Source organism: Polyodon spathula, chromosome 9 (assembly GCF_017654505.1).
Source record: "Polyodon spathula isolate WHYD16114869_AA chromosome 9, ASM1765450v1, whole genome shotgun sequence".
NCBI classification, from domain to species: Eukaryota; Metazoa; Chordata; class Actinopteri; order Acipenseriformes; family Polyodontidae; genus Polyodon; species Polyodon spathula.
The window spans coordinates 21,829,192-21,856,756 of record NC_054542.1 but is presented as its reverse complement, the minus strand read 5'-3'; the positions used below and the strand labels follow the sequence as shown (position 1 = coordinate 21,856,756).

The 27,565-nt window shown below is 38.3% G+C and overlaps 1 protein-coding gene across 1 annotated transcript in view; it reads left to right on the top strand.

The window, feature by feature from the left end:
* Nucleotides 1-19,579, top strand: part of LOC121320500 (sodium/hydrogen exchanger 2-like) — a 44,611-nt gene extending 25,032 nt beyond the window's left edge. The window contains exons 3-12 of the mRNA XM_041258872.1: nt 451-701; nt 1,146-1,363; nt 1,627-1,826; nt 2,261-2,350; nt 2,634-2,704; nt 3,733-3,891; nt 4,183-4,279; nt 14,333-14,449; nt 15,077-15,158; nt 18,887-19,579. Coding sequence (XP_041114806.1) covers nt 451-701; nt 1,146-1,363; nt 1,627-1,826; nt 2,261-2,350; nt 2,634-2,704; nt 3,733-3,891; nt 4,183-4,279; nt 14,333-14,449; nt 15,077-15,158; nt 18,887-19,320 — 1,719 coding nt within the window. The 3' untranslated portion in view covers nt 19,321-19,579. The remainder of the gene's footprint in view (nt 1-450; nt 702-1,145; nt 1,364-1,626; nt 1,827-2,260; nt 2,351-2,633; nt 2,705-3,732; nt 3,892-4,182; nt 4,280-14,332; nt 14,450-15,076; nt 15,159-18,886) is intronic.
* Nucleotides 19,580-27,565: the final 7,986 nt, after the last annotated feature.

The following is a 27,565-nucleotide window of genomic DNA, read 5'->3' as shown; positions in this document are numbered from 1 at the left end:
GCCAAACATCGTCTCCTCAAATGACATTGAAATGCAACTAAATCCTGTATCTGTACTACAATGTTGATTTTGATATCCCGGCTGCCCTAGTGGTCTGGCGGTTGCGCAGCAGGAAAAGGATAAATATGCTGCTTTGCTTGCTTGCGAAAAAAAAAAAAAAATCTCTCACAAATATTTTTTGTGTTGGTCAGAACAGTTTCTCATGAAGGTTTGGGCAATTTATTTTGGGGAGGCGTAGCCTCCCCAAGCCTCTTATAAGTGCTGCCTATGTTAACAAGGGAGGGTTACATTAATGACATCACTTTAACAATGTCAGAATGTAGCATTTCAAGTCCGTTAAGAATGCTTTTTACCCCAGCAGCATTGCAAAATGACCAAGACAGGGACTTTTTAATGACCCTGATAATGACCTGTTATAAATCTTACTACAACTCTTCTCTTTCCTTGTAGGCGTTGTACAGTCTGTTCAAGTATATATCCCAGGTGGACCACGTGGACTCTATAGATATCTTCCTAGGTACTGCAGACTTCTTTGTGGTGGGGTTCGGAGGCATACTGTTTGGCCTCTTGTTTGGATTTGTGGCAGCGTTTACAACGCGATTCACCACAAACACCAGAGAACTTGAGCCTATCTTCGTCTTCATGTACAGCTACCTGGCATACCTCACTGCTGAACTGTTTTCACTCTCAAGCATCATGGCGTAAGTATACTGAAAAAAATTATTCTGTACATTATATAGGTAGGGGCCCATAAGATTTGATAACTTGCTTTATGTGTCACCTTACATCTGTATGTTATGAACCTGGCATTCTTTGTATATTACCCCAAAATCGTTATGTGACAGATAAACCCCATTTCAGTGTAATATAAAGAAAAACTCCATATGCTGATTTGTAGAACTAGGGAAGTTACATTTTTAAAATTGCATAAGAAAGGTTACTTAGGGTTTCAGCTACATTTCCATTATCATATATCAGATCTCAACCACCACAGCAGCTTTGGGTGAAGTTCCTGATACATCTTTTTCGGTATAATATTTTTGTCTATTAGTTTTACCGCCAACAAAAATCTACTGCACTTCTACAATTTGTACAATTACAAAATTGAATTGCACTAATTAACCATATAATCTGCTTCTTTTCAGCATTGTAACATGTGCCTTGACAATGAAGTACTATGTTGAAGAAAATGTTTCTCAGAAGTCCTGCACCACCATTCGGCACTTTTTGAAGATGTGGAGCAGTGTCAGTGAGACTCTCATCTTCTTTTTCCTCGGAATTACAACAGTGACCAACAAGCATGAGTGGGACTGGGCCTATATTTGTTTCACCTTAATCTTCTGCTTTGTGTGGCGGGGGTTAGGTAAGGAACACCTACAATAATTAAGGCAACATTCTTTGTTATTTTTATATTTTACATTTTAAGTGCAGTTCTGCTATTGTTTTTATTCTGTTTTACTGTTTGTTTGGTTTTCATCTTGTAACATATTTGGACAGGAATCCTTTATTTTTATGAAAATGTAAAATAAAGAGAAATATTTTGATGGAACCTTTTTGTATGGTTATATACTTTGCTAAGAGTTAAATTTTTAATACCCTTGTTTTTTTTTTTTGTTTTTTTTCCAGGAGTGCTTGTCCTTGCTCAGATCATTAACAATTTCCGTACCATCCCCTTCACTTTTAAAGACCAGTTTAGTTTGGCATATGGTGGGATACGAGGAGCCATCTGCTTCAGTCTAGCTTTCCTGTTGCCTGATACTTTTCCCAGAAAGAATTTATTCACAACTGCAGCCATTGCTGTTATTATATTCACAGTCTTTATTCAGGTGAATAGAGGAATTTTTAAGAATTGTACATACTTGCCAAGCTTTTTATAACAATTTCAACTATATTATCTCAACATGCTATAGTATACCTCTATACTGTATTGCACTGTACTGTGTACCACGCCCCAGGATATAGAAAAGGTTAAACCAGATCACAGCCTCAGAAACTATGGGTGACAAATTAGCATTCAATTTGAATACAAACCAAAATAACGATATAGAAAAATAAACCAGTTGAAGTGAGTTGTGGCACTGGAAAAGCCATATCAATGTTGAGATATGTTCAGTGGAATCCTTCCTTGTAGACCACAACAGCAATGCGTAGACTGTTACAATATAGAAATGACATTTGAGAACACCATAATCAATTTTAAAGAGAATCATTCTTTTTTTTGTATCCCTTTTTCTTTCTATTTTTATATATAATTATATAGGGGATAACAATTCGACCTTTGATGGACTATTTGAATATCAGGAGGTCAAATAAAAATCTGATGACAATCAATATGGAGATTCATGGTCGGGTAAGCATGTGCAAAATATCTTACTTTTTTTTTCAGCAAAAACATTATTACATAAAGCCCTTGGTTAATCTGATCCTTCGTTTGCCTAACATTTTGGCCTCATTAAAACTGTATTATTAATACAAACAGGAGTAATGCAAATAGTAGCCTAAAAGCTTCTAAATGGTTGGTATTGGTTCTTTAAAACAAATGTATTCAAGAATGTATTTACTGTTAAGCTTCAAATAACACATTTGCTCAGGGAAAGTTCCATTAACCACTTTATTTATTTAATTTTGTGCAGGCCATGGAACATACAATGGCTGGAATTGAAGATCTCTGTGGACAATGGAGTCACTACTACTGGAAAGACAAGTATGGTTTTAATAATACTTTCTACTACAGCAGCAAGAAAAAAAAAATGCTTTGTAGTGATATCTCTGTGGTCAACACAATTACATTACATAACACATACCTAAGCCTAATATACTCAGGGCCTATATTCAAAGCTGCCAATAACAATTCAGTGGACAACCAATATCTGGCTACATGCACAGGGTTTAAAGCAAGCTTGCATAGCAGATTATAAAAATATAAAAATGCATATTATTGTGCAGTTTGCTCTTGGGCCTTTTGCACGGCTGCTAATACATTACCTGAAAAAAGAAACAAGGACCAGGGGTCACAAATGGAGTTTAGAAAAAGGGGCATTCAGAACAGAAAATAGGAGACACTTTTTTACACAGAGAATTGTGAGGGTCTGGAATCAACTCCCCAGTAATGTTGTTGAAGCTGACACCCTGGGATCCTTCAAGAAGCTGCTTGATGAGATTTTGGGATCAATAAGCTACTAACAACCAAACGAGCAAGATGGGCCGAATGGCCTCCTCTCGTTTGTAAACTTTCTTATGTTCTTATGTTCTTATGAATCAAATTGAAAAAGACTGATTTTCAAACTAAGAACTAGGTTGCTAAGGATTAAAAAAACAAAATACAAACCCCCCCCCCCCCCCCCCCAAAAAAAAAAAAAAAAAAAACCTCAACACTTTATTAGACCCTTGATTGTGGATTATTATGTACACATACAAATATTGTTGGTTCACTGCTGTTTTAAAATATACTAAAACCAATTTGGTGACTGATATACCAGGGTTTGACATCTATTTTGCAACTTAGTTTTTCATTTGCCCCCTTTTTGAAGGAAACCTTTTGAAGAAGCGTAACATTTCAGATTTTTTTTAGAATAACTATTGTTTAAAATATCATTACAGCTATTCAGTGAAAATATAGCCTGGCTGCAGTGCTTGCCAAACTTTGACTCAATCAGCTTTTAAGGAGGGGACCTGCCTTACTTTGCATTACTGTTGTTATTAATATGAGGTTTCTTTTAAATTAATCCACAGGTTTAAAAAAATTAATGACAGGTTTCTAAGGAAGATTCTAATCAAGGACAGCAAGCCCCAATCAAGCATTGTCTCCTTATACAAGAAGCTTGAATTACAAAATGCACTCGTGTTGTTGGATTCAAATGGTGGAATCAATGGTACTCTATCATCCCTACAGTAAGTAGAACTGTTATACATAACATAAAATGGCCTCAGTACGCCAGAAAAAAATGTCGGTACAGACAGAAAAATCTTACAATCGGCTCAATGTAGAACTTAAGGGCCACTGATTTGTTCTCAATTGGAAATATCACAGGAGAGCTTTTCTTGTTTTGAAATCAACATGTCAATAAATGTATTATTGAATAGAGTACCTGTCGATAAATACTTCCTAAAGACAATAACGAGTACAAGTAACAAGTTTCTGCACACCCTTTGTAAACAGTGTTTTTGTTTCTAACTCTGCAGGGAGCAGAAACCTACAAAACCAAATACATTCCTACCAGACGAAGTTAGGAGCATGCAAGAGATATTATCAAAAAATATGTATAAAACACGTGAGCGGGTAAGTTGAATAAATACTTATATAATTCTTTATTTACATTTTTAATGGCTAGTGTTGAGACCTAACTAGTACAATAAGTAAGAAATAACCCGCGACAGTGTGTGCGGTAAGATAATTCTTACCGCACACCCTGGTTGCGTTGTGCAAAGAAAACTCTGATCACCTTGTATTAAAAGCCCAACAGTTGTGTCAGCAGAGAGCAGGAGAGATTTAAATTTAGTTTTAAATATGTTTCTGAAATCGGAGAGTAGTGGTGAGATGTATCTGCTGTGTTTAATTTAAACATTGTATATTCACTGGTCAGTTTTATAAGGCGATCTTTAAGTTAATAAGTAGATACCACTGCTGCATATATATTACATGCTGAGTGAGACTTGTGTGGTGATTTCTTAGACGGCTTTTGAATAAAGTGTTACTGCGACTGCTTACCTCAGAGTTTTCTTTGTTCTGTTCTCTGACTAAACACCATAGTCATTTTGCATTTTTTTCTGTAATTCTTAGTGACATAGATGAAAAAAAAATGGTTTGTTGGGTGACTTAAATGCTGTAATGTTGACATTTTTACCTACAGGAACACTGTTTAAACATCTGTTACTCTTAAGGTATAGTAATATAAATTAAGCTGGTCTATGATGTCATAGCCGTGCGATAAGACAATTCTTACCGCACGGTTACGTGATCTTCTTAAGCCATTCACAGCACTTAATTTATCCAAGCCATTTTATAACCTACATTCATATTGATTAGGGCCCAAACTCAAGGGTGGTAGGCCCAAAACGATTATGTGTTTTTTTTTAAGGTTTTTTTTACATATACAGATTTGACTGGAAAAACTTAACTCACTGACATTCGAACCAAGGCATGTATCTCAAAAATAAATTGTTCTGACAAGTGTTATGTAGATTTCTGTAACTACCCCATAGAATTCTGTATCTCCACATTATTTCTAAAAGATTGCTGGACGTGCACGTGCGATATTTCTGTGCCCGCGCCCCATCCTGTTCTCAAGCACTGTCATTTGGTTCTGCTGCAGCTTGCAACAAATATAGTAAACAAGACAAAAATAATTATGTGGCAAAATAAAATAGCACATTTAACACAATGATTTTCTACAGTATGTTCAGCCTCCTTCGTTGCTCAATAGACAAAACTCTTGATTAAAGTAACCTTATACAACTTGTATTTTATTTTAAAACACATTTTCATTGTATGACATGTAAATACTGTTCAGGAACATCAAGCGTTCACGTTCAGCGGCCTTTGAAAAAATGCGGCTGTGTCGGCGTACAGTCACCAAGGGTACAGAATTCTATAGGTACAAAATTCTATGGGGTACAGAATTCTAAAGGTACAGAATTCTATAGGGTACAGACATCTACCATATGTAACACCTAAACTTACTTGTATGCCAACACATTGGCGATTTCTCTGCTCCTGAGAAAAAGGCATTTTCTTTAATGAAGCAAGTCGTACAGCAGATTGATGCAGATTTTTGAAGGAAATGTGAGTTTTATACTAAAAGCACCACATTTTGCACATGTAGTTTTACCTACTTATGAATATTAGATATGGACCCAATTAAACATTTTCCAAATGGCCGCTATTTTCAAGATGGGACCGTGTGTGATTTGAAATTCAGACTTTTACTGATGTTTAGTTTGTAAATCACATATTAATCACTGTTTTTTGTTATAAAGCATACAATTCATATAACATATGCTGTTATTAACTCTGATACATGATTTAAAAACATTGTGATCGTAACTAATCGTTGAGCCCAAAGGCTTTTTACCCAGATGTACACAAGGAGGGGGTTTAAGTTGTGGACAAGCCTCTTATATAAGTTTGTTCAATTAATATAGTGCTTAGTATGTCTGGACAGCTATTTAAATTCCTAAAGAAACATACATTTGTTGAGTATGTGTTTGATAAAATGATTATTGTGAAGGGATCCTTAACACATGGTCCATGCAAATAGCAATGCAAAACATGCAAAAGATTCATTACAGTTTGGAACTTTAGAGATATGAAACAGCTATCAAACTTTGGCAGATAAATCCTACTGAAAATATTAATGTGGCACAATAGAAACATACAGAAACAGACACCCCCTCAACATATTATTTTTTACCATGTCTCTGTTCTCAAAGAAAATCAAGTGGTATCCAGTATATATATATATATATTGGGCAATAAATAAATGCATGAAATAAAAGCAACACTGTTTTCTTGGTATTTAAAATGAGTTAATCCACAAGCACCTTCCGAAACTTAGGTGTAAGATGGTTTTTGGGAAGAGCGGCAAAAAACATTTCGCATCAGGTTCGGAAGGAAAAAAAAAAACGGGAACCACTTCTAGAGTGCGCCAAAATTTGAATGAAATGGTGTTTTTTTTCCCATTTCTTGTATGTGTTTTAGGTAAGATAAAACTCTTTGCTTCAGTAATAATTAATGAATACCATACATGGTATATAATTCAATAAAGGAAGATAAATGTAAATGTACTTATGTAAATGTATTTTGAAATGTAAGCTAACAGACTAGAACAGCTAGCTATAGTAGTGGACACAAAATATTAATGAAGTCAGGGTAATGCTGTGTGAAAACCCTTGACAGTCAGCACTCCCATATCCAACCCTAAAATTTGTGCTGTCAAAGTGACCGATAAACACATATCTGCTTACGATTGCCTGTGTTCCACTGAACACTAAACATACACTGAACAAAAATATAAAAGCAACATGCAACAATTTCAAAGATTTTACTGAGTAACAGTTCATATAAGGAAATCAGTCAATTGAAATAAATTCATTAGGCCCTAATCTATGGATTTCACATGACTGGGAATACAGATATACATCTGTTGATCAGATACATAAAAAACAAAGGTAGGGGCGTGGATCAGAAAACCAGTCAGTATCTGGTGTGATCACCATTTGCCTCATGCTGCGCGACACATCTCCTTCGTATAGAGTTGATCAGGCTGTTAATTGTGGCCTGTGAAAGGTTGTCCCACTCCTCTTCAACGGCTGTGCGAAGTTGCTGGATATTGGTGGGAACTGGAACACGTTGTCGTACACGTCGATCCAGAGCATCCCAAACATGCTCAATGGGTGACATGTCTAGTGAGTATGCAGGCCATGGAAGAGCTAGGACATTTTCAGCTTCCAGGAATTGTGTACAAATCCTTGCAACGTGGGGCCGTGCATTATCATGCTGAAACATGAGGTGATGGTGGCGGATGAATGGCACGACAATGGGCCTCAGGATCTCGTCACGGTATCTCTGTGCATTCAAATTGCCATCGATACAATGCAATTGTGTTTGTTGTCCGTAGCTTATGCCTGCCCATACCATAACCCCACCGTCACCATGGTGCACTCTGTTCACAACGTTGACATCAGCAAACCGCTCACCCATACAACGCCATACACGCTATCTGCCATCTGCCAAGTATAGTTGAAACTGGGATTCATCCATGAAGAGCACACTTCTCCAGCGTGCCAATGGCCATCGAAGGTAAGCAGTTGCCCACTGAAGTTGGTTACAACGGCGAACTGCAGTTAGGTCAAGACCCTGGTGAGGATGACGGGCATGCATTTGAGCTTCCCTGAGACGGTTTCTGACAGTTTGTGCAGAAATACTTCGGTTGTGCAAACCCATCAGCTGTCCGGGTGGCTGGACTCAGACGATCCCGCAGGTGAAGAAGCTGGATGTGGAGGTCCTGGGCTGGCGTGGTTACACGTGGTCTGCGGTTGTGAGGCCGGTTGGACGTATTGCCAAATTCTCTTAAACAATTAACATTCAATTCTCTGGCAACAGCTCTGGTGGACATTCCTGCAGTCAGCATGCCAATTGCACGCTCCCTCAAAACTTGAGACATCTGTGGCATTGTGTTGTGTGACAAAACTGCACATTTTAGAGTGGCCTTTTATTGTCAAAGGTGCGTCTGTGTAATGATCATGCTGTTAAATCAGCTTCTTGATATGCCACACCTGTCAGGTGGATGGATTATCTTGGCAAAGGAGAAATGCTCACTAACAGGGATGTAAACAAATTTGTGCACAAAATTTGAGAGAAATAAGCTTTTTGTGCGTATGGAAAATTTCTGGGATCTTTTATTTCAGCTCATGAAATATGGGACCAACACTTTACATGTTGCGTTTATATTTTTGTTCAGTGTAAAATGTCAAATATACATAGGATGTACTTTTGTTGGTTTTGTGGATTAAGTGTTATATTTTAACATACTATAATACTGTACATAATGACATGAAAATGCTACTTACCAAAACAAGGACTGCACGTAAAGTAAATTAATTTATTCTGATTCCAAACGTGTAAATGACAAATTTCACGTTTTATGTTGGAGGGAATTGCAGTTCTCACTCGCTTGTGTGTAGACTGCTTTTTTTTATTGCAGGCTCACTTTCAAACTACAGTACTGTATTGAACTTGTTTAAAAAAATAATTAATAACAAATCAGTGGACGTGACATTGGCGAGATAGACAGCGTATAACAAAATTGGCGACAGAGTCAGAAAACACATATGACGTATAAGCCCATTGACTTAGGAGTAGGAAATTATTTTTTAATAAAAAACTGTAAAAGTCATTTGACGATCTGGGTGATGAACTGACTGATGAGTGCTGACTGTATTCTATTTTGAATACATGTTATCTATTATTATTTATTTAGCTTCTGTATTAAATATTGCTTTCCATCTGTATTGTAATTGTAGAGAAACTGTTTCCTTTTTGTTTTGTTATGCACAGTATCTTTCTTATTTTTTGGACTAGCTCTTAATTTGTATTTTAGTATATAAAGAATAATAACTTCAAACATTTTTTTTGCTTGTCTAGTAGTTTACAAGTGTGCAACTAATGTAATACTCATTTTAAGAAAACATAAAAAGAGATTATTATGTACTGTTCAATTGAGGAAATTGTACCACACTGTACTTCACATAGGACACTAGATGAATTTGCTTCTAATTGGGTTTTTTATAATTCACTTAGAAATCTCAGTAGCTCAAAAGACCTGTCACTAAAGCTTTAAAGTCACTTCATTAAAGATTTTGTGAATTTTTGGTAATATTTCACAGTATCAATGTTAGGGTTAGATGTGCTCAGACAGCATTTAATTTCAGAAACGCTGCTGGCAACTAATTCATCACAGCAGCCTATAGATTCCTGAAGAGTAGGGTTCTGGAAATTGCATTGTGCTTGGAGATTTCTGTAGAAACTAGAAACTTTTAAAATGTCGAAAACTTGCACGATCATAGACCAAGACAACCTGGAGCCATCACAAAAATTGAGCTGCTGCAGAAGTATTGAAGTGTCCAGCTGGCACCAAGTAAGCTTTGACTTTGGTACAGGGTACAAAACATTTGCAAGCAACATTCATCAGTTTCATGAGCTGGAGTGTTTACCAATGTCTCTGAATTCAGACCTACTTGATGTGGGTAGTACTAATGTACATACAATTCTAATCAGAGTAGTTTATGCTGTTGAAATTATGTGCTTATGTGCATGCTTTGTAATTTGGTATAAAATGTGGTTTGTATGGTCAATTTTTCATAATTGTTAAAGTGTGGTTGTAGCCACTAGAACATTATAATAGAACAATGGACTTTTTTTTGTGGATTTAGTACCAACAGTTAATTTACACACGTTTCATTTCCAGATGGCTTGAGCATGTGAGAAATGAGCTTGATACAGATGTTTCACAAGATATGTACACATCATGGGCAGCTTTCCATGCTGGTCAGGTGAATATCGATCAGTGCTCTCCATAGGATATCAGTTCACTTTTACCACTATTCCAGGAGCAGGCAAAGTAAGCAGCCATGATACGTCTTGCAATGGATGAGGTAGGACAGGCCATCCATTTTCTTAATCCTGGCCAAATACACAGCCTGTGATCAGCCACTTTACTCACACCCATGGAGAAAACAACCTGGTTGTAATGTTTGGAGGCCTACACATTGAGATGGCGTGCTCAAAACCATTGGTGACTGACTAGAGGATAGTGGCTGGACAAGTGTTCTGGTGCAAGCTGGGATAACACCAGCAGGCACAGCAAATTCCTTTCTTAAAGCATCAAAAGTGTCACAGACAAGACAAGCCCACCAGGTGACTGCTAGCACTCTCCACATTCTTATGAATAGGGCATATAAATACTACCTTGAAAGCATTATCAAGACACTGATCCTCTTCACTTTGACATCCGGAAGGCACAAAAAGAAGCTGAAAGTCCTCAGTTCCAGCACTGGTCAATTACATTTGAGTTTGAATTGGCCATCCTGATCTTTGTGAGATCTTTGCGTGAGGGCAACTTCCAACTCTACAAAAATTCAATCACAATGCTGGTGCCCTTTTATTTTGCCCTTGACCACATAAACTATGCATGCTGGCTACCAGCTCACATTCGTGACATGATGAGACTGACCAATAAGCATCCAGCTGTGAAAGCAGAATTTGAGAAAAGCAACTTTGTTGTGCACAAAACTCAACATGTTTTCTCCTCCATTCCTATTGACCAAGACCACGAGTAAAATAACAGATATGTTAAAAGAGATGGGGAAGCAGTCAGCCTCACTGAAAACACATCTCAGCTGCAACGTTGGATGGCGTCTGGGCCAGAGATAGCCAGAGTTATCAATGAGTTTGAGTCATACCTAGAGCTCATCAAATGCAAGCAGAGCAAAGGACTGGACATTTGCCATCATGAACAAGTGAAAGGAGTCCAGGTCACATTCAGGAAGCAAGTGAAAGCTTTGTGTGACACAGTTGAATAAATTGGCAACCCATTTATGGAACACAATGAAGACCTATTGGTGTTGGACACACATGACATAGTAGATTGTCATGTGGCAGAAACTATTCGACACATTAAGAAAATGGCCAAGGAACAATATAAGAGCTTTGTGGATGAGTGACTTGACAAGAGAACCAAGTCTCTCTTTGTTCCAATAAAAAAGATACAGGTTCCCCCTCTTCAGTTACCCTCCACCTAGAACAGTGTCTAAAGAGAAACAACAAATTGCTTCACTGAGGCAAAATTCCTCTTTGTTCTCACAACTTTATTTGTCCTGCCAGGTCCGTGATGGAGATTTGAACACATTTTTTCGTCATGAAAACCAAACTTTTCCACTTTCACTGTCACAGTTTGGAAAACTACGCTCTGGGTGTAAGTCATACTTGTTGCAATGCCTAAAAAAGCTGTTTCCTGCTCCAGGAAGGGCACCCGTTGTTGATGTTCTGCTTCTTGATGGTGCTGCCATCAGATTTTAATTAGTAGTTCATTGTCTACTTATGTGCAAATTTTAACAAAAAAACAGTGATCAATATGTAATTTACAACCAAACCTCTGTATAAGCCTGAATCTTAAATGCATTGCTGCCATACTGAAAATAGTGACCATTTTGAAAAATTTCAATTGGGTCCATATCTAATATTGATAAGTATTAAGTATCCATATCTAATATTGATAAGTAGGTCAAATTCTATACATGTGCAAAATGTGGTGCTTTTAGCCTAAAACCCAGAATTATTCACCATTCTGCTGGACTAAAGTCAAACCCCACATTATCAACAAAAAAACAAGGAAACATTGACGAATTTGCGTGCAGTAAACTGTAACGTGTTTGACTACATAACAATGTACAGGCATGTTTGTTTTTTACTATTTATTTCTGTGGAACTACCGTTACTGAAAAAGACTTTGAGCCCCTTCTATATATTAACATTTTCAACTTCATGTGGTGATCCATATTTCTTTGAACTGTTGCCTTTTTGTTCAGTAAATCAGGAAAAATCGCAGGCTTCAGATTTTTTCCGGGTTTATTCTGAAATGTATTTAGCACATCCCGTACAGTTTAATTTTCTGTCAGATTCATTCAGTCGTTCATAATAACTTCAAACTGAGAATGATACCTGTTGTAAAATGTTGGAGGGCTATAATGTATATAGAGGTGTGTGTATGTATGTGTGTGTGGCTGTTTGTTCAGGGGTAGGGGACCCGCAAGTCCATGCTTGCCTATGGGCCCAGTGATGGGTTAATCTGGCCCTGTTCATTCTACTTTACATTATAAAATGTGTTTGGCTATACTGTAAAAAGTCTTGCAGGTTGATGGTGACAATGTATTTATGTAACATTCAAGTGCTGCTGTATAATAAAGGCCTTACAACAACACAACATTACCTTTAATCTCTTAAAGATTTCAGGTGGCTAGTTTTGGAGTCAACAAAAAATTTAACTAATTCAATTTGTCACTGTTTTATCTTGGACATCCATTTCAAATTATGCTAGAAGTGACACTAGTCTCATGTTTGGTTTCAAACTGTTCTTCAGTAATTGAAGACAGCATGACTTCATTAGTTTGTTGATGGATGATAATGATAACTATAATGATATTATAACTCAAACAGAATATTTTTGGGTGGTTACTTTCTTGATATCACAGTCGGACTCCTGTCTAATCCCATTAATACAGATTAGAATATGGATCTTAGATTTCCTTTAACCTGATTGGTCAATGCGAGGTCCTTTATATCTGGTAAAGGACCCTGAATGTTATTGTTCAAACTATGTTTAATCTCTGTTCCAAATCGATCTGCCAGAAAATACATCAATACATCTTGTATTTTACCTTTTTTCTGCTTGATGAAAGAAAATCTCTGTTCTAGTACATAACGCGCCTTCTGAGTGTTGTCTGTCAATGTAGACTAAGTCTGCTTCCTAGCTGCCCTATTCGTTCAATCGATCTATTTAAATTTAGTATAGCAAATAAAGACAACAAAAAAAAAACAAGAACAGTGTTTGCTGTCAGCAGCAACACAGCAACCAATAGCAACTAGTCTCCGGATTGAATGAGTTGAGTAAATCAAACTTCTTTCAACAACTTTATTTCAGCATATCACAGTAACAACACAGGACGGTGCGCTCTTCTTTAACAAAGCCAGGATGGGAGGCTTTGAATAAACTTTAAAACACACTGTGAACAAGTTACTGATCAGCATTGACACATGTAAACTACTAGATAGTTTTAATTACAATTATTTTTTGGGATTTTGCTAATACATTTTAGGACCCAACTGTAGCACTCAAATCCTAATTAAACAATAAAACATTACCAGTCCTTTTATTTATTTATTTACATGTTTTACAAACTGCTCAAAACCGTGTTCGCTTTTGGGTACGAGGTACCTGAACTGAATAGTAAGTATTTATTTTTTGTGTAGAGTTATTCTTTAAGCTATTGGAAACACCCAGGACACAACATAGTCCACTGCTGGGATAGTGAAACCTGAAGGCTGCCACAGCACACGGAATTCTGAGCAAACTGCATTACTCGTGGAATATTGAGGAAAACGTTTGTATTCATTAGCAACAAAAACTAGTGCTGCATAAAATCACGATAAAAAACAAAACAAACAGTACCAATTTTCTAATAGCAATAGAACCCTCATCTTTCCGTCTGGTAAGGTTGTGTTAAATACCTACACCTTCGGCTCAGGACTTTTACCGGCTCTTCTTCAGGTTCCGTTTGCTTAATTTAAAGCCCTTGCCCCTCTTTAATATAGGTACAGAGCTATGTGTTCTGATAGCACAAACAACTTGAACAGTAGGTGTAAATTTTGTGGCAGCTACTTGGGAGCAGTTGTGCAACAGGTAACACATTTGTGGCAATGTTTTCCATATTTTGTTGCTGAATAAAGTTGTCTAAGTTACATATATGCTACATATATGTGACCCACAGAGAGCTAACAGATGAATGTATTAAATATACAACAGCTAGAAAAAAAAAAAAATCTGAAATGTCCACTACACTGTGTCTCCAGCTTACACACTGACCAAGGGGACAGGGTAGGGGTAGGATACTGGTCACAGAAAACATGAAATGGGCCTCTAAAATAAGACTCTTCAAGCTCTGCTCTGGTTCTCCCTACTTGCATTTAGTGTTTTAGTAGCTTTAAAACATGACTTGAACCAAGATGAGTCAGACTTTTTATAGTGTTTAACACTTTCGTAAATGTTAATTTTTTCAGACGTTAACATACACCAGGCATTCCCTGCCTAATGAAACCCGGAAAAAAGAGATCCTCTTGCGCAGACATTCTAGCATAAGGAAGAGTATGAGGAAAGATGGCCTGGGGCAGACACCTGTGAGTATTTATAATGGGAATGGGAGTTTTTCTCATTTCTGAAAAAAAATTAAACCTAGTGAAACTTTAGAATAAAAAGCTTAACAACCCTCAATGTACTGAAAATGATGTTTTTGGTTGTATGGAGATTACACAGAGAAAGACACATTGGCGCTTGTGATTCTGGGGTTAGGCATTCACAGTCACACCTCAGTCATTACCAGTCATCTCAATCCTTCTGTAATGTGCCATACTAATTTCATTCCCACAGCTGGTTTTGAACCAAAACCTCCAGGGGTTTAAAGGATCTAGTTCTGAAATTTGCCTTCTGCACCCCATGCTTTCTGTTTGAATTAGCAAGCCTCTCCAATTTGTCAATAATTTAAAACACTCAATCCAGAAAGTCAAACATCAGTCAGACATCTTATCACTTTCTTCTTCAACAGTGATAAAGATATTAACTGAAATGTTTGTCTACTTACAGTACCAAAAAACACAATGGTCTCTTCCTCTGTGGCTCAGTAGTAAAAGTCACCTCTGCACACCTGTGAGATATAAGTTGAAACACACCTGTATAGCATGCACTTGTTTGTATGGCAAAGTGAGGATGGAAGGTTTCATACGAAGATCTTTTATTTTTCCATTCAGGCTGCTGTCAAGTACTATTCTCTTCCATCTGTTGTCCAGAACCATCAACCGAGATTAAGATTAAGAAAAATCAGTTTGGCAGGTAAAGTATTTTCCTATGTCATTGCTTTAAAAAACTGGCAAAGATCCTGTTTATATTCTTGGAGAATATTTTGTTCAACAACAATTACTCTAGAAAAGTAAAGACACCCCTCTGTGGCAGAATAGTGTAGTGTTTTGTGGTGGTTGTGAAGTGAAGTAGGATTACATGCTGTATATTTTTATTTTGCGTGTCCTTCTGTGCAATCCACTTTATCAGAAAGCAAACCAGGTTATTTATATTTCTAAAAAGAAACACGTACAACTATGGCCAAAAATTTTGCATTACCACATAGAATGAACTCTTTTTGCTTCATAAAATCAAATGAAACCTGCTGAATAATGTTACGTTAACATGTTATGAATTGTATACTGCTTTTAGTTTTCCATATACTTAATGAGAAACTGACTTTTTTTTTGACATTTTGTAATCTAACTAATTAATGTACAACTCTTATGGCTTCCGGTAGATTTTTGGGATATAATTTTGTAGTTTCTTTGATTACATAATGTCAAATAAAAGATATAAATTACGTTCTTTTTTTTTTTTTTTTAATTATGTCCTAAAATTTTAGGTAATGCAAAACATTTGGCCATAACTGCACATTATCCTTGTCATTATCATCCTTCTTGGCTGGCAGCTCACTCTTCCGGGACCTTCAGCAACCCCAGGCGTAGTGGGACCTTCAGCAACCCTAGGGGAGCTATCTCTATGGGGCTCCAGCCACAGTATTTCCTGCTGCCCGGCAGGACTGGCAGTGACCCCAGGCTCAGCAGAGCAGGCAGCACCCAGGCAGCCCCTCAGCAATGCAGAGCCCTCAGCAGGCAAAGCAGAGCCCTCAGGCCCAGGCAAAGAGAGCAGGCATCCTTGGGAAGCAGTGCGAACCCAGGCAGGCATTCTTGGGAGGTGCGAGGCAGGCATCCTTGGGCAGTACAAGGCAGGCATCCTTGGGGGGTGCGAGGCAGGCATCCTTGGGGGGGTGTGAGGCAGGCATCCCCAGGCGATGGCGAACTGGCATCCCCAGGTGCTGGCGGCAATGGACCCTTGGGAGGGAATTGCAGGAGGGAAGCCAGGACTAGCACTGTTGCTGGGGTTGGCCCTCTTCGCAGCCACTGCGTCCGGGCTGTTTTCCCCCGTGCTCCCCTCAGCATCCTATGCAGGGGCTGCTGAGGACGGCCAGCATCATGTCCTGGCCCTTTTATGGGTGCAAGAGAGGTAGCTCCTGCTTCTCTCCCTCTGGCGGAGGTGGAGACAGAGGCAGCTCCTGCTGCTCTGCTCCAGGTGGTGGTGGAGGCAGAAGCAGCTCCTGCTCCTCTTCTCCAGATGGTGAAGGCGGCATGCTCCTCCCCTTCTGGCTGTGAAGGTGGCAAGGGCTCCCCCCCTTCTGGCTGAGAAGGCGGCAGGGCATGCTCCCTCTGCTGGTAGAGGTGGGAGTGGCAAGTAGTCCTCCCACGGTGGTGGAGGTGGAACCAGCAGGTCTTCTCCCTCTGTTGGTGGAGGTGGGAGTGACAAGCAGTCTTCCCACGGTGGTGGAGGTGGAACCAGTAGGTATTCTCCCTCTGCTGGTGGAGGTGGGTGTGACAAGCAGTCCTCCCACAGAGGTGGAACCAGCAGGTATTCTCTCTTTGCTGGGTGGTACCTGGGCTGTGGATGTTCGGCCTTCCCCCAGATGTGGTGTGGATGCACTGACCCCCCCCTTCTTGGGCTGTAGACGCACCAACTCCCCCCTCTTGGGCTGTGGATGCACCGACTCCCCCCTCTTGGGCTGTGGATGCATCGACTCCCCCCCCTTGGGCTGTGGACATTCGGGCTCCTCTCACTCAGATGCAGGATGTTCAGGCTCCTCCCACTCAGGCGCAGGACATTCGGGCTCCTTCCACTCAGACGCAGGACGTTCGGGCTCCTCCCACTCAGGCGCAGGAATTTCTGGCTCCTACCACTCGGGCGCAGGACGTTCGGGCTCCTCCCACTCGGGCGCAGGACGTTCGGGCTCCTCCCACTCGGGTGCAGGACGTTCGGGCTCCTCCCACTGCAGGTCCGTGTTCCCTCTATCCTGCTTTTTCCTTCCTCTCTGCCTCTTTCTCTTCACTTCTGCTTTTGTTTGAGGGCGGCGGCTATTCTGGGTTCTCCAGGGTGCCTGGTCCTGGCTCATTTGAGCAGCCAACACCTCTCCCGGATATTGGGAGGGGCAGATGGCCAATGTGTGCCCAAACTCCCCATAACCAGTGCACCACTCGTCCAGGACATAGACCCAGCCGATGTCCCTCTGCAGCTGCTGTTGCTGCTTCCTCCAGCTCGTCTATCCTCTTCCTCACTCCACACGAAATAATACCAAAAAAAACCCCTGAAAAAACTGCAGTACCCTTCTGCAGTACCTCTTCTGGCCTGCATCCAGGAAGTGCTGGTGACACTACATGTGACAGGCAATCGCTGAGTGGTGACGTCAGGCCAGAATGAGGAAGCAAAACACAGAGGAAAGGTACTGCAGGCAAAGACGCACTGTGCACGGTTTATTTAAGAACAAAAATAAATAATATATTTAAACAAAAAACCCTTGCTCACAGAGCACAAATAAAAGAGATAAACAAAAAACAAATCTCAAACACAAATAGGTCAGGCTGGGCAATCGCCTTCACTGTTCTTATATGGCTTTTTAGTTTTTAAATTAATCTCCTCACTCGCTCTTGTTCTGCCTCTCGAACACCTACACGGAGTGCAGAGAGCTGCAGGGTTAAATGCAGGTGACCATCTCCCGATTTAGCAACAAATTAATCACTTAATTATCTTGGGAGATGGCCACCTTCTGCACAAGGTTTTTAATGTGGATGGAGCTTCCCATCAACGCTGCGGCACAAATACAAAATATACGGCTACACCGTCAGTAATACAAATAATAATAACAATACAGCAAAACACACGGCTACGCCGTCATATATAGATATAATAAATCCCAAATAAACAATAACATGCGGTCAAATACAATAAATAAATCATAGTAGACAAATACAAAATAACATAGGGACGGAGAGGGAGACCCCATTCTAAAAATAAACAAAATACTGTACAGGGCTCCTCGCCCTGTTACAGTATGTTTAAACAGAACTGTAGGGGTACCTCTCCAGCAGTAGCGTACCTTAGCAAAATATATATTCCAATTTATAAACACATATTCACAATGAAGTAACGAAAATGCCTTACAAATCTACTTCCTTTAGAAAAGCTCATTTATTGGTTTGTAGTTCAGCATCATTTAACACTATTCTTTTGTCATAAAATATTTATTTACTATTCAATTGGAGCTGTTTTAGTTTACATATAGTGCTGAGTAAATACTGCATTGCGTATAAATAACACTATTTACACAACACAGTGTATTGGATGCTTAACTTGAGCCGGTATAAATACTTGGTCTTTATTAGTACTGATGTAAAAGCAAAATAATACATTGGCATAAGAATAAAATAGTTATCTAGTGTCATCTGTCTGGTTGTGAATGTGGTGCACATTGGTGCACTGTAAATGTCATTAGTCATTTTTTTTTTTTTTAACGCTTCAGGTTCTGATGTCCCTGAAACAAATATTTCATTAAAATTATATTCTGCCATTGGGATAGTAAATTAGATAGTACATTGTGGAAATAATTAACACTGTTAATAAACCAATACTAAATAGGTAGCTTCAACTGTTCACTTCTTGTATGTTTGGTCATTATTATCTCTCTTTCCCTCTAGGTGATGATGATGATGATGATGATATCCCATCTGAAATTAATTTTCCCCCTGCAAGACCACATCTTCAGCTAAGTGCCAAAGAGCCACGAAGAGCTTTGCAGTCACCAAGAAACAAGCTAGAAACGGTGAATGAAGTTCAAACAGATAGCAAAAGGAAGGCAATGGTTGATTATGAAAATCGTGGAGGCAATGCAATGAGTGAAAACAGCGAAGGACGACGAACAGGGACAAAGAGAGCACTAACACCAATGCGCCGGTTTGGGTCATTCAATGCGCAAGGCTTAAAAAACTATGAGAAAGAAGACCAGGTGGAGATGGAGGAATTTAGTTGTACACCAATAGCCATTAGGAGACAAGAGGCCAGGGAAGAGGCCAGTGACTCTGAAACTACACACCCTCTTCTGAATAGGCCCATGGATCAATATAAACCCTGACTTTATAGATTTGGCTTGGAGGCCTTTTTTTTTTTTTTTTTTTTTTTTTAAACTTTACATTTTACATCTGGAATGTTAGTTTACATAATAGTAATACTGTAAGCTGTAGATATAATATGAACACTTGTTCAAATGATACTGTAGCAATGTAGGTTCCCGCAGGTAGGTGCATCATACAGGGCGAGCAATCCACACACAGGTGGAGGGCGGGCGCGAACCCAGGACCTCTCACACTAAAGCATAGCTTCGATACCGCTGTACAAAAGAGCCGGTTCCTTTGCAAGGAATGTATATCGGGCTTATGTCTTTGTATGTGATTACGTCACCTACCAGCTCTGCTGCTGCCTTCCCCCATGCAAGCTACAATACCTTAACAATAGAACTACCGGAGCGGTCTTTTTGGCGCATTACATTTTTTAAATGCATTTTTCTCCACTGCTGAACTTGAGAGCGCCGCGCTTTTTATGAACAGCATTTTCAGTGTGATTTATTGAGCAACAGTTGTAAAAATACTTATTTTCTATCTAAAAAAAGACTTATTTTCTAGTTAAAATGAACAGACCAATATAACGCAGGACTGCACAGCAATTCTTAGACGTCATTATATTGAAAAAAAAAGTTACTGAAATAATAGTAAAAATAAATAATAAAAAAAACAGCTATTGCAAGACTGGAGACGGAAATAACCATTGAATAACGAGTCGAACTCAGGCACAGAATAAAAGGGTAAAGAGAAAACACCTGTATAAAACAGTCAAACAAACAAATCTCAGGCACTATTCTCTATTGCTTCACAGTGTCGTATGCTCCTGCTGCATGTCAAAAGTCGTTTCTGAGCTGCTAAAACCAGTCTGTTTCACAGTCCAGCATTTGCAATCATAAGTCCCCTTCCAACACCACCCCTAAGTCTCGTGTCAGTGCTCGTGTTGTAACAGGTTTCCCTCACGTGTAACAAGCAGGCTGCAAAAATTGTGTCACAGACAATATCCTGAAGGAAAACAAACAATAACATCAAAACGTAAAAAAATACAGCTGCGGTAGGGCTAGGTATGTATGTACGCCCGGTAGTTCTAGTGTTAACCCTTAAAAAGCACAGTACTGTACTCGCTTAATTGAGTCCTTGCAGTGTAACCAGGGATAACGTGTGAAACTTGTTGGCTTGAAAACACTGTTTTATTGCTAAAAATCGGTATATGGCGCAGGCTGTTTTAGATTTTGCAGCAAAACGATGCTTAAATTCACTTTGCTACCAACTTCTTCATTACTTGCATTTACAGCAGATTTCTAAGAAGTAGTCAATATAGCCGACCATGTATTAAAATAATAATACGATTAATAATAATAATAGTTATAATAATAATAATAATAATAATAATAATAATAATAATAATAATACACTTTATTTTGTATAGCGCCCTTAAAAGCAGTCATCTCAGAGCACTTCACAATTAACAGTAAATAAATAAACAGATTATGCATAAAAGAAACACAAGGAGATAAAACAATCATATAAATCTAAAAAAGTAAGTCTTTAAATCAACTTTAAAAACACTCAAAGATACTGAGTCCCTGATCTCTAGTGGAATAGAGTTCCATAATTTGGGGGCATAGCAACAGAAGGCCCTGTCGTCCATAGAGTGCAGGTGGGACACACAGCAGTCTGAGTTCATCTGAGAGAAGGTTGTGAGTGGGAGTGTAAAAAGATAACAGATCTGACAGATAAGTTGGAGCTAGCCCATGAAGAGCCTTATATGTCAGCAATAAAATTTTAAAATCAATTCTAAACCTGATAGGCAGTCAGTGCAAGGCCTCCAAGACAGGAGTGATGTGGTCTCTTGAGCGGGACCGAGACAAAATTCTGGCTGCAGAATTTTGAACGAATTGAATTTTAGTGAGGATGCTATTAGACACCCCAGCGAGCAGGGCATTACAGTAATTGATCCTGGAGAAAACAAAAGCATGAACCAGTTTTTCAGCTGCAGGTAGAGAAAGCATGGGATGCAGTCTGGCAATATTTCTAAGGTGAAAAAAAAAAGCCTGTGACAGTATTCAGCACATGCGATTAAAAAGATAACCCAGGATTGAAAATCACACCCAAATTTTTCATGTTAGGTCTGAACATGGTTCCACAACTGACAGCTTTAAAGTACTGGTTTTACTTAGCTGGCGGGGAGTACTTTAAAGCATTACTTCAGTCTTCTCACAGTTAAGGTGTAAAAAATTGTGCAACACCCAATTTTTTTATATCAGAGATACAGGCAGTTAAGGCAGAGACAGCAACATTGATATCAGGTTTAGAATTAATATAGATTTGAGTATCGTCTGCGTAAAAATGATGCCATGAGACCTTAAAATGTGGCCGGGAAACATATAAATACTAAATAACAGGGGGCCGAGAATAGAGCCTTGCGGGACACCAGAAATTACTGGCCCAACCTCAGAACTAAACCCACTCAGGGAGATAAATTGTTGATGTCCTGTTATATATGATCTAAACCAGTTAAGGGCAGTGCTAGAGAGACCAAATAAACTCTCTAATCTATCAAGTAGGATCTCGTGATTTACAGCGTCAAATGCCGCACTAAGATCCAAGAGGATTCAAATTGATAAAGCACCTGAGTCGGCAGCCATTAACAGCTCATTAGTGACTTCGACCAGGGCAGTCTCAGTGCTATGAAGATGCTGGAAGCCAGGTTGAAAGGGTTCAAGAAGATTGTTAGCAATGAGATGCCAGTTTAATTGTCTAGTGACAGCTCATTTTAGAAGCTTTGCTAGAAAGGGCAAATTTGAAATGGGGCAAAAATTATTAATTTATTAAAATAAACACATCTACTCTGTCTCTTGCTTTACACAGTTCTTTATTAAACAGTTTTACACCACTATCTATGCATAGTTTTCATATGTGTTGTAACTAGCTTACGAAGAGTGTATGGGACTTGACCCCCTCGGCCATCCACCTCCCCAGGGATCTGCCCCTATGATTGTGGATTGTCGCCACTGCCCAATTGTTTTAAACTAATTATTTGAACATGGACAGGTGTTTTTCAGTCTTTTGTTTGTGTAACATGGGTCAAGTTGTCTTCCCTTGTCCATCCTGTAGGGGAGAGAACTGCCCCTATAACTATAACTATAATGGTGTTGGTTACAAAACAACGTGACATTTTCTCATTAAATGATTTATTACTTACATGTTTATGAGATTATTATAATATTGACAATACATTAAATAGATTTTTTAATGTGTTTGAATTTTGACCTTATAGGCCAATTCCCCATCTAATCCTCTCCAGTCCTTTCCCCCCCCTCTTGTCGGTGGAGATGCTTGGTTACTGTAGAAATACCAGGATATGAAACAAACCTTATCGAAGCTAGCTCCTTCTTTATTGAATGGAGTCTGTAGTAGATAGTGACATGAAGACGGGACTCCCGCAGTACTGGAAAAAAATTGTATTACATTTTGCGGGATGGGATGGTACAGGCGTTAAGCTCTCAGGAACGGGTGGGACTGGGAAATAAAAAAAATAATAAAGTTCTCAGGATGGGCAAGAACGGGATTTAAGCTTCCGCATGTGTCAATTTTGTTAACTAAAGGACTGACATAACTATACAATTATGGATAATATTAAAAATGAAGTATCAATCTATGTTAAATGTAAGGGTTTTTAGTAACCATTCTGTGTTGCCAAGACGCTAATTCTCTGCTGACATCACTGTCCCTCCAGTCTGTCCGCTTTGGAGTTGTCAGAGTCCGAGTTTGACCCTTATGATTCATGGCATACGGCTTGAATTGATACAGAAGTGTGGCGGAGTGTCCCGCCATTTTGTGTTTATTAGTGTTTTGTGTTGTATGTAGTGTGTTAATGTTGGTGTTTATGTATAAAATACACAGGATATAATTATGGGTTATGAACATGAGTGTTATAAAGTGTAATTTTGTATTTAGACACGAGGATGGCACAACTCACGCCACGTGCATATTTAAGTGAGTATTGATATGTGAGCACGGGAGTACACAGATTAGTTCACATGCTGGGATTCAAGTGAATAATTAATTGTTAATTGAATCCGAGCATAATTTTTTTTGAATGAATTAATGGTTAGTAACACTGTATTTTACTGACATACTAAAATATCTGAGCCAGGTTGCTTAGTAACAGGTTTAGAAACTGAAACTGCCAGGCAAAACTCTAAACAGTTGTTTTTATATTACCAGATTTATACATTACATCATTATATTGCACATTGTGCTTATAAAGACCCCATGCTTGACTGTATTTTTTTCTGAAAAAACTAAAACTAAAAACAATTTTAGTAGTATACCGGTATTGTTTAATGCGGAACCCTATAAACCCTCATTTTATACATGAATACAAAAATATCTGTACCTCCAAATAGTAGTTGATCTCTGTATATCACCGGATGGGATTTTTGAAAGGACGGGTTGGGATAGGAATTAAACAAAAAAAATAAATAATAATAATTACAGGTCGGGACGGTACAGTAAATATTTGGACAGGACAGGACTGGAAATTATGACTCTTTCATGGGATGGGATGGGACAGGCACATTTTTGTCAGGACAGGATGGGGCAGGACTGAAGTTACAGTCCTGTGTCACTCTCTAGTCTGTAGAAGTAACTGATTTGAAAATAACATGACCCAGTGTTCCTCCACTGAAAAACCCTGCTGCATTATCGATTCACAGGCATGTTTACAATCTTGGGTGCATTCACTGCATACAGGAAAAAAAAAAAAAAAAAAAAGAATAAAAGGAATAAAAGTAGAAATCTATGTATGTTAGAAATTAGAAAGACAAAATCTCAGACTCAATTTGTTGTAAGCTTTTACTGACTGAAATGGGCTAAACTGGGCTTAAACAGACACTTAAATTAACCACCCCTGAGCCGTAACATTAATATCCTGTCAAACGCAGAATTCAACTCTGCCAACAATGTGTTCACAGCATACATAAAATACTTGAGAAGTCCTGTTGTTATTAACTCACTTTAAAAAGAAATAACACTTTAATATACTTATTAGAACATCATAGTTAATACTTTATTACAGCTGTAAATGGAAAACAGGAACTATTTTATGAGGCGGAATGTTGTTTCCACATTTGTCTTATTAAAATCACTTTTAAACACAAAATGAGTCTTAGGTGCTATTTTTTATTTATTTTTTACAGTGTGAGCCACTATATTATAGGAAAAATTCACTCCAGGTTGTGTGTTGTTCTGGGATAAGATCACTTCTCGGGTACTATATGCACTCGGCCTGCAGCCTCGTGCCCAACTACCCCAGACGAGATGTTATCCCTACACGCCCTGTCGTGCATTATTCCTTTAATATAACACACTCCAACTCTGGAGACCCCCCCTAACACAATGGAGAGCCTGGATTTTGGAAGAAGTTTAATTCAATAGATGTTTCTTGGGGAACGGCACTGTGGTTACCTAAGGGGTAGATTGGTCAACCTACAGCCCATGCAGATAATCCACTGCTTGATTCTTTTTTAGAGCATTTTACATCATCAGGGAAATCACCATGGAGTGCATACATGATTAGCACAGTTTGACCTCGTGGTTGATGCTAACCACGTTGACTCACTTTTACTGGAAAATACTGTGGCTCATCTTAGTGAGGTATAGGCTGATTAAATCCCACTCAAAGTTATTTTAGTTCTGTTTAAAATGCAACAGTAGTAATTTGCTTCCATCTAGTGGTCATACATGCATAATGCAACTTGAAAAACAGGGTTTGCAAAGACAAAACCTGTAAAAGAAAATGTAACACTAAGCATATCCGTACAAAAAAAAAAAAAAAAAAGTGCACCAAGTACTATAAAAAAGAAAAAAATAATCTTTCACAAGCTGTGGAAGTGGTTGGTTGTTGCTAACTAAATATTAGAAACATGTGTTTTATTGTTAAAACATTATAAAGTAGTTTTTTTTTGTTGTTGTTGTTTTCTTGCCTTACTTTCAGGAGGTCTGTTACTATTTCTAGTTTATTTACATTCAGCAGTGTCTTCAGTCTCAAAGTATGTTACTACTGAAAACATGTCAATCATAAGGTAAAGCATCTATGTAGTTGTTTGATGACAGGTAAGTATGGCAGTTGAAGGTGTCTGGACATTTTCACTCTCCAGGTACTAAAATCACATTAAAAGAGAGGGATTATGTCATGATTATGAAAATGAAAACACAAATGGAATTCTCCCACAGTAAGATCTACCTTCTTATGTGGGAGAATTACGTAGTTGATACAAGTCACAGATTAGATATAGAAAACAGATCTTAACCCCTTTAAAAGTCCACATTTATTAGTTTCTGAATGTTCTTGAACCCAAGTAACCCCGATTCCTATGCAGTCACTTTAAGTGGTCTATTTTATAGCTTTACCATGGTATAATACTGCTTTTATAAGCTTTTTTAAAAAAATATAACAGAAATGTTTGTGTTTAATATTTGCAGACCTGTTTCATACTTTTAAAAATTCAACAAACATTATCTTCATGAATAAAACTCTTTGAAATTACAATATGTTCACTTTTTCTTAATACAAGAACACATACAATTAGATGCCGCAAAACAAAATCCCCCCCAAAATATAAAAAGTAAAGCAAATATACACAATTGACCTTTACAATTGTACCTTTTACAACATAAAAATAACTTCTTTGTTTAATTTCTCCTTAAGTAAAATATTTATATGTTGATGATAAATTGAACTCTTGATTAATCCTCTACACTTCTTAAGTCACAATTTGTATTTGTACAGTAAGTATGATAGGAAAATAACAAGGGGACATTGCGCATGTTTCTCTTGGTATTTTGTAATCTAATAAATTAATGCATAACAAAAGAATACATTTAATATTGCAGCTTTACTGTCTTCAATAGTTTATTTATTCCACTTCTTTCTAATATTATCACTTATTCAAAGTTAGTACAATAAAATGATTAACAAACAAAGCAATGGTAGCTGTTTAGTTTGTGAGAAAAATTAAAGATCTTATAAAAAGATAAATACATGACATAATTTGTATTACTGTGTAAATCATTTTTAACTAACAATGCCATTGTAAAAAGGCAGGTTTGCACCAGACAGTTTTTTTTACAATATTGAATAATCTCTCAATACCTTTTCAGGACAGCTCTAAAAATACAACCAAAAACAGACATTCTTTACTGTTAGAGCTCTAGCTGCTAGGAGATCCTCTTTTTATTGGGTTCAAGATCAAAAAGGGATACCATAAAGGTCAATCCCTATTGAGACATACCTTTCTTTTGCAGTTTTAATCTCAAATTGTGTGCTTCAGTTTCCACATTATCCAGCCTAAACGATCGTGATAACCACAATTACCATAAATCCTGTTTTTTTCTTTTTTTTTTATATACTCTTTTTCTTGTATTGATTGATGGCTTTCTAAAATGAAGCCTAGCACTATTCTCTCCGACTAGAGGCAGGACTGAAGTAATTTTCTGATGCTCAGCATCTCTTCATGGACAATCTTGTTGTCTACAAGGAACACATCAAAGGAACACAAATCTAGTTAGTGGTGGCATTGATCTCTTTTAGCTTTATATGACTGTTGGAAACACAATTGTCATCGATTATCCGATCATCGCTAATAATGTTTCAGAAAAATCAAGACAAAAAAAAGTTACTGATAATATCACGATAATGAATTATTGTGTCAACCATATATCAGACCTTTCATAACAATCATATCTCTACTCCTGCCTACTTAATCGTTTTTTTCACATTCAGTGTCATGGGGTGTTCTGAAGAACATTAGCATCACAGCTGCTAAAGCCGACACAGTTCCTAGGCTTGGAGGACCACACGAACTGAACTCCTGTGCCAATCCTGAGACAAAAAGGAGCAACAACTCAATCCACTGCCGTAACAGACTGTCCAGCTCCTACTAAGGTACTGCTAGCCTGGGTCCCGCTTCCCCTCAGTTCCAGGTCTGTAATACAGGTTCGACTGACACATGTGGAGATGGCAAAAAATGTGGAGCACAGTACAACCTGCCACACAGTGGTAGTTGCTGCATATATAAACATCAGGGAGCAAGTGAGGATACTTGAATGGAACAGCATCAAATAGATATTGCTGTGATAGAGCTTTGTCATTGGTCCAACCAAAGTCCCAGAAAGAGCTCTAAGTGTGCTGTTGTAGATAATTAGATAGCCAGTCATCATTGGTTTCAATGAACATCTTTCTTCAAGTTACTGCGA